Source organism: Amblyomma maculatum, chromosome 1 (assembly GCF_055883805.1).
Source record: "Amblyomma maculatum isolate TAMU_Amacu chromosome 1, ASM5588380v1, whole genome shotgun sequence".
In the NCBI taxonomy this organism is placed as follows: Eukaryota; Metazoa; Arthropoda; class Arachnida; order Ixodida; family Ixodidae; genus Amblyomma; species Amblyomma maculatum.
In genome coordinates, this window is record NC_139344.1 from 258,320,251 (window position 1) to 258,328,277 (window position 8,027).

The following is an 8,027-nucleotide window of genomic DNA, read 5'->3' on the forward strand; positions in this document are numbered from 1 at the left end:
ACGCAACGCCGACAACGCCACACCGATGACACCGCGTGCACAGCAAAAGGGGCAACAAAATTGTGGGCGGGACTGTACTGTACCTAAAACATATATATATATTTTTAGCAGTGCTTAAAAGCGCCGCTCATGCAGTTTTTAACATAGCATGGGCGCGAATATTTCTCAGAAAGTCGTTCAATGCATCATCAAAGAGTGACTGTATTCAGCTCTGTAGATGTAATTTTAACATCTAAAGTTCTGAATACGATATTAATGTTAAGAACACTCAGGATAAAGCTGGTGCAGTAGCTACGGATCAACAGATGCAGAGTGGCTGGGATAAAATCCGCCCGCGGCGCAGTCTGGCGTAATGTACTAGGCCAGGTGTGAGCAGTAGTGGGCACTGCGCGGCTGTTGATCGCTTGCAGCTCTGCACTGCAACACCGCGGTGAGCTCCTGGTGCTGTCACGTGTCATCACGGCGAACTCTTGCACGCATCTCTCATGCCATGCCTCAATGCATTGACACGTGGTTACGCATGGCTAGTCCGAGAGCCTGTTGTGTGCGCAATTTATTCTGGACAGGTTGTTCAGGTAGGCTCTTTATGCTGGCTGCTATTTTTAGTCGAGACGTCATTCGTGGTTGCCATCTCTGTAGCGCTCTTGACCGCGGCTTCTTGAGCAGCCAGCCCCTTCGCAATGGCTTCTTTGGCGATGGCGTCCTTAGCCACTGCCTCGTTGATATCTGTTTCCAGGGGCTCTTTGCGGTCTTGGTCTATCACCATGGCGTCGAAGCCGATGGTGGTCCCCAACTGCATCCTAGCCCTCTCAAATATGGCAGAAAGCTTCTCCTGCACAACATTGATGCACATGGAAGTCAGTGCAAGGCCGAAGAGCAGATAGATGAAGGTGGCCATCATGAACATGGGGTGGTCAGGGACGTAGTCACCAAATCCAATCGTGCTCATGGAAATGAAGACGAAGTAGAAGGCTTCGAAGAAATTCCACGACTCCCAAATCGTGAAGATGCAGGCTCCCACTGTCATGTAGATGGAGAGCAAAAGCAGAGCCAGCGATACGGGCAGATTGAACTGGTCGTCGATGACGAGTTCCTCTTCGCTAGCCGCCTTGCTCACTTCCTCGGCGCCCTCTTCGCCAGTCGGCGTGGTGGGCTCCGGCTTTAGGTAAGCCGGGTACGGAACATAAGCCATGGTGTCGTTGACCTTGCGCCACACGAAAGCGACGTACTGGAGCTGCGAGAGAAAACCCCTGTTGTGGCACAGAGGGACTCAAAGCGAGTGTCACGTACCTGCGGCGGCGGCGCTTTCGTCTTGTGCTTGCCGCAGCGGCCCGTGCGGAAGAGCTGGCGCAGCGACAGGAAGAGCCATTTGATGCCGCGCGTGAACAGCTTGCCCAAGTCGGCGAGAACCATGAGCAGCAAGGGTATTCCGATGAAGGCGTACAGGATGGTCACCGCCATGCCAGCCATCGTGCTCGGGGCGATGTTCCCGTAGCCTGCGACATCCGGAATGTAGGTCGCGCTCCGCCGCTGCGGCGCATGCACTCACCGATGGTGGTGAAAACGGTGCCGCAGTAGAAGAGTGCCCCCCAGAAGGACCAGATCTTTTTCTCCGAGTGGCTCACGATGCGTGCCTCGTCCTCGAGCACGCGTACCTGCGTCTCGAACTCGCGAAGGCGTCGCAGTGCGTGCCGCCGGAAACCGGCCACAGAAAGCGTGCGCTGGGCCAGCACCAGGTCCTCGATGATGTACTGGCGTGCGTTCAGGATGGTCTGCTTCTGCTTGTCCTCGAAGGGGCCCTCGATGAGCTGGAAGAGCGCGGCGCCCATAGCCGCATACGCGAGCAGCACGAGCAGCAAAAGGATGTGCGAGAACCAACGTTGGCTGAACGCCTTGATACTCTGGGCAGCACGGACGGCACAGCTGCGTGTCTTGTCGGCCGTCAGGTTCACAATGTGCATGGGATTGAGGATCAGGTACTGGGGCGGCCTCGTTGGGTCCGACTGCCAGCTGATCACCGACGGCTGGCTGAGAAACGCGGGCCGCCGGCCCGCTCGGGGCGACGGGCTCCGCGACGACATGTTCGCCTCTGCTGCCCCGCTGGGAGCGGCTGCCCAAATCGGGCGCAGACCGGGCGCCCCCAAGCAGCTGGGCCGCAGCCAAGCGGGCCTCCCCCCCCCTAAAATAGCCGCCACGCCAGCGCCGCGGCCCAGGTGGACCGCGCGCTGGCCTCTTCCGCATCATCGGTCCCACCTGCGGTCACCCTTTGTCGGCCAAACGTCTTGCCGCCTGCAGAACAGTTCAGCCCCGAGCCTGAAATGAGCGCCCAACCTTGGTCCTTGGCGTCTCCGGGCGGGCAATAGTGGTGCAGGAAATCCGCCTTTCTTCCACTTTGTTGTTCCGCTTCTTATTGTTCCAAGGGCAATGGAGTATTTGGAATCTTTAGCGCTGACTGGTGCCGAAAATCATGTCTCTCCTGCCGCTCCTCACCCACCAAAACGAAGGTCACCGGCTCAGTGGCAGGCCTGTGCGGTATCGAAGCTCTCTTGGCGCTTAAGCTGACTCAGTTCATTCGTGGTGTGGAAATGAGCGATATTAACTTTTTAGGCGAATTCCGTTCAGAGGCGGATTTGTAGATCGAGACTTCGCTTTTGGGGCGATTGAGGGTAGAGGGGGCCGATCACGTCTGAACCATGTATTTCTTCCTTTTTTTCTTGTTTTTTTTTTTTTTTGTCAAAACAAAAAGAAAAAAAAATGTGTATTTATACTGCTCCTTGGAAGCCTCTCCTTATTAAATTTGTCCCTGGTTCCGGTGTCACCACGCTAAATGCTCCCAGGTGACACTATACATCGCCAGGAAGTTTGGAGTCTGCTTCTTTAGAATTTTTTTTTTAGTGTCGTTTCGAGTCTGTCCTCCTCTATAACACATCCTGGGGACATTCTCAAGCTTGACCAGCAGGACCTTTCCGGTTTGTTTTCAAGTGATGATTGCAATTTTGGGAAGGTTGAGACTTTATTTGGTACTATCATTCACAAGAATTTCAGAACAGCTTTCTTTCCCTTTGTTGATGCTGGATTCCGTAAAAGAAAAAAATCGCAAAAGTTTGGCCACACACCGCAAGCCTAACTGCATGGTTTGATCGCCATCTTTTTCGATCATCACGGGTTGCCTGTACTCACCTATGGGGCTGAAACGTGGAGGCTAACCAAGAGAGTTCTACTTAAGTTGAGGACAACCCAGAGGGCTATGGAACGAAAAATGGTAGGGGTAACATTAAGAGATAGGAAGCGTGCAGAGTGGGTCAGAGAAATAACTCAAGTTACCGACATTCTAGTGGAAATTAAGAAGAAGAAATGGACATGGGCAGGACATGCAGTGCGAAGAGAGGATAACCGATGGTCGCTGAGGGTAACAAACTGGATTCCAAGGGAAGGAAAGCGTAGCAGGGGGCGGCAGAAAGTTAGATGGGTGGATGAGATTAAGAAGTTCGCAGGGGTCAAGTGGATGCAGCTGGCACCGGGTTAAGTGGAGAAATATGGGAGAGGCCTTCGCCCTGCAGTGGGTATAATCAGGCTGATGATGATGATGACCGGGTTGCTGTTCAAAAAACAACGACTGACATTTAGTTCCGTGTGGATTCGATGTAGATGCATCAAGGAACCCCGTTGTCCTCTCAAGCCTCCCTCTTTTCCACCCTCTCTATGCGCCTGCAGATGGTTCAGAATAAGTGCCGATACGTTTTCGTTTTTTTTTTTTTTCTGAGCAAAATAACAGAAAAATAATGTTTGATACAGTTCGCCGGAGCTGGGTGTACCTGCCTTGGGACCCTTGTCTACCGCAACGCAAAGCCTGGCCCCATGCTCTATATCGCGGGCGCTTAATTCTTGCGCCCATGATGGTTCAAGTTGTGGCAAGGCCGCATTTCACACGCTGAGCGAATTCGCGGGCAACAGAGTACTCCAAGAGGGGATATCCAAAAGCTTTTTTTTTTCTTTTTTTATATATATACAGCAACCGGCTGGCGACACACCCTTAATTCGCTCTACACAATGGGTTGCTCAATCGCCGTGAACGAGAAGTCACTGAATTTCGGTAGTGAATTACTACCGGCAATGCATTCTCTTGTATTCATCTTATTTATTTGTCGCAAAACGACAAGCAACGTACGCAAATTTCGGGAACCAACTTCATTTTTTTTTTTTTATTAAAGCTATCCGCGCAGCGCTGCAGTGACTCACTTACCTACTGCGAGGGCGACTTAAGGCGCCTTACAAAAGCCGTATTTATCTCTGCCTTGCTGCCCCTTCTGATTTCTGGCTGGCTGCCCAAGGAATATATATATATATATATATATATATATATATATATATATATATATATATATATATGCGCTCCAGTCCTTGTGCGGCTTACCACGTTACCTGGTTCACTCAACTCTCTGGCATCCCCTCACACTACCACTCATACTCATGTCCACTCATTAGTAATAATGAGAGAGCAGATGCATGCGCAGCACGAGCTAAAACCATGGAAATAAAACTGGTGAACATGCCACTCAAGGACTGCATGAAATTAATATGTAGAAGACTAACAGCCAAGCGGCAGGCTGCTTGGGATAGCGAAGAAAAGCTGCATTCCATAAAACCCATATTAAGAGAATGGAAGTCATGTCAACATTAGGGACGCTTCATTGAAGTAGTCTCATGCCGTCTATATGTATAGGGCACACCCATCTTATGCACAATTTTTTTTTACTAACAAAGAAAGATAAACCTGTATGCGATCTGTGGTGATGCGCTCAATGTAAATCATATTTTAACTACATGCACAGAACACGAAGACCCCAGGAAAAAATATTTTACTTTATTTTACAAACAACGCATCCCATTTTATCCAGCACTGCTTTTAGGAGGACATGGACTTGTTCATTTTTAAAAAGTTTTAACGCTTCTCAAGAAATACAATTTTTATGCCAACTATAGTAATCTAGACATTTAAATTTGTGTTTGGTAGCCTGCTTATGCGACATAAAACCTAATATAACTAACTAAACCATGTTCGCATCATTCACAGTCATGACCATTCACATTTTCGTCCGCTCAGTCGCACTCACGTTCATGACCACTCACACTCACTGATCACTCACAGCCATTGTGAGTGCATATTAGTGCACTGACCAAGGATGTCATGTAATCACATAAAAATATTGAGAACACTATAGAACCTCAGGGGTGGAAGCAGGCTCTAGCCTTTCGGAGCAGGCACGGGAGCAGCAAATGTCTTATTTTGAAGCTGCTTTGGAGTAGCAAAAGTCCGATTTCGGAGCGTATTTGGAGCAATTTATGGGCTATTTTAGAGCATTTTGAAGCAGGCTGAAGGCGTTAATTCTACTAGTAGCATTTTCTCCTCACACCGTAAGTTCTATTTAGTGCATCAAAAAGATCAGAAACAAATGTTCAAATTAGCCTAAAGTTCGAATTATCGAATGGAATCGAAAAAACAATGCCGAAATCTGCATGACAGCTGTCTGCATTTGGGATGAAACCTAAGCAAAAACGACAGTTATTCCTAGTTTCGTCAAACGCTTTAGTTTGCGTACGCACGCTGTCTGAAAGGTTCAAGTATTGCTTCAAAATTAAAGCCTCCACACCCTTTCGCAGAGCTACTCGAAGCCCCTTCGCGTTTTGAGGATGCTTCACCGCAGAGTCGCATGGTGACTCACTGCGGCGAAGCATGTAGTACTTGGTTTGTGGAGTGAAGCATGTAGTGCTTGGTTTGTGGAGTGAAGCATGTAGTGGAGGGGGGTGAAACTGCGCGTGACCAGCTGGAATGTGGACGCGGGACATATGAGTTAGAACAGTGTGACGCTGTCCTAAATGCGACGCCGATGCTGCGACCCAAAGGGAGCCGTGGAAAGCATGAAAAATAAGCGAATCCAAAACTATGCGATTGAGCTTTATTTCGGAAATGGCGAACTTCCGATCGTCGTCATACCCGCCACAGCGCACGCAATTGATATGCGTGGCCACGATAGTTACACGCAGTTCAGGTTCGCGGAGGCCTATTTCGGTGATCGCTGGCGGAGAGTATCGTACCTCAACGTGTCGCCGGACACCGGTGCGTTTGCCGCGCGCCGCTTCTAATCCGCGGGCGCACGACTCCCCGTCTTTTCCGGCACACGTGCCGGGGAAGAGGACGCCCATTTCCGATGGAATTAAAAGTTGTACAACCGACCGACCAGCCCGTCGTTGACATCTGCGCGGCTGGACGCAGGCGAAGAGCTGCGATCGGCTGCCGCGCCGCGGCTAATCGTACTCGCTTTTCGCACATGTATCCCTTTTGAGGATGGGGATTCGCGGCCACAACTGACATAACTCGTGTCCTTTGCTGTTATAGAAAATGGCCAACATAAAGGTATATATATATATATATATATATATATATATATATGCTACTCACTAGAACGTTCAGCAGTCCTTCGTCTTCACAAAAATGTTTTTCATCGTTACCACTACCAACACACACACACACACACACACACACACACACACACACACACACACACACACACACACACACACACACACACACACACACACACACACACACACACACACACACACACACACACACACACACACACACACACACACACACACACACACACACACACACACACCTGTGTGTGTGTGTGTGTTTTTCATCGTTACCACTACCAACACACACACACACACACACACACACACACACACACACACACACGTGTGTGTGTGTGTGTGTGTGTGTGTGTGTGTGTGTGTGTGTGTGTGTGTGTGTGTGTGTGTGTGTGTGTGTGTGTGTGTGTGTGTGTGTGTGTGTGTGTGTGTGTGTGTGTGTGTGTGTGTGTGTGTGTGTGTGTGTGTGTGTGTGTGTGTGTGTGTGTGTGTGTGTGTGTGTGTGTGTGTGTGTGTGTGTGTGTGTGTGTGTGTGTGTGTGTGTGTGTGTGTGTGTGTGTGTGTGTGTGTGTGTGTGTGTGTGTTGGTAGTGGTAACGATGAAAAACATTTTCGTGAAGACGAAGGACTGCTGAACGTTCTAGTGAGTAGCATTGCTATCGCTTTGTGTATGTTCTCGGGGCTGGACCTGTCATGACCACGGACCGCTTAGAGTTGGCACGGGCTCGGGCCGCTCGAAAGCCCTTTCGCTCGCGGCGGGCCCGAGCCAAGGTATATTTGTCTCAGGTGGGCCGGACACCCCGATCACGAACACATGCAACATTTGCGAAGGCGCGAATACGCCCATAGTCCGGTAGGTGTCTAGAATGCACAGCATTTTCCCGCGTCGTCCCCACGCGAGAGCCTCGCAGTTCTTCCTTCTCGCCGCGAACGAATCTTTGGTAGCCGTCAGTGACCGAAAAGAGGGGCCGCTTGTGAGCTATTTAGTTTCGAGTTTCACATCTCCGCTTTGGTAACACCGGTGCTAATGTTTAGGCATCCGTTCCAAAATTCGCGCCACGCTGTCACCTATCACACGTCTCTGCGATTTATTCCTGCCTCGACGTGGCTTCGTTTGAAGCGGGACATAGCTCAAGGCATCTGCGGTGCAAGACTTTCCTCTTGTTTCTCTTGTTCCGAAAATTTCACGTGAAAGGCACACGGTGAGGCAGGCGAGCTCACCGAGTATTTGCCACAAAAACAACCTCTTGTTAGGTTTAGAGCCAGCGCACTTTTGGAGAAGCAAACTTATCAAAGAATGCCTTAGGCTTTCTAGCCACAAGCTGTATCACCGAAAGAAACTTCAGCGCTGCCGGGTTCATTATCCAGGAGCGCCGCAAATGCCTGGATTCAATGGATATAACTTGTTTGTTTGTTTTTTTTGCGCAATACGTCTCCTCAAGAGAAATACATACTAATGTCCACAAAATAAAACGGAGCACGGGTATGGGGAAAAAGCGGTCTCCTTCATCCGGGCTGCTGACGAGGTGTCAAGCTGAACATCCGGGTGACCCACAGGCATCACCCGCTTGCAGGGCGCGCCGCGAAACGAAA

The 8,027-nt window shown here is 50.0% G+C and overlaps 1 protein-coding gene across 1 annotated transcript; it reads right to left on the bottom strand.

The window, feature by feature from the left end:
* Positions 1-194: 194 nt before the first annotated feature.
* Positions 195-2,085, bottom strand: LOC146206312 (TWiK family of potassium channels protein 18-like). Its single transcript, XM_084590959.1, has 3 exons — positions 1,550-2,085; positions 1,291-1,496; positions 195-1,234 (listed from the first exon to the last, which is right to left on the bottom strand). The coding sequence occupies exons 1-3, from the start codon at positions 2,079-2,081 to the stop codon at positions 572-574; spliced, it is 1,401 nt and encodes a 466-aa protein (XP_084447085.1). The 5' UTR covers positions 2,082-2,085; the 3' UTR covers positions 195-571.
* Between the last annotated feature and the right edge of the window lie 5,942 nt (positions 2,086-8,027).

What these genes read in the sequence shown, in the direction of transcription:
- LOC146206312 (XM_084590959.1), bottom strand. Translation starts at nt 2,081, where the DNA reads ATGTCGTCGCGGAGCCCGTCGCCCCGAGCGGGCCGGCGGCCCGCGTTT. An exon ending in CACCGTTTTCACCACCATCG is followed by an intron (nt 1,497 to 1,549) that starts GTGAGTGCATGC and finishes CGGATGTCGCAG; the next exon opens with GCTACGGGAACATCGCCCCG. An exon ending in CGAAAGCGCCGCCGCCGCAG is followed by an intron (nt 1,235 to 1,290) that starts GTACGTGACACT and finishes TTTCTCTCGCAG; the next exon opens with CTCCAGTACGTCGCTTTCGT.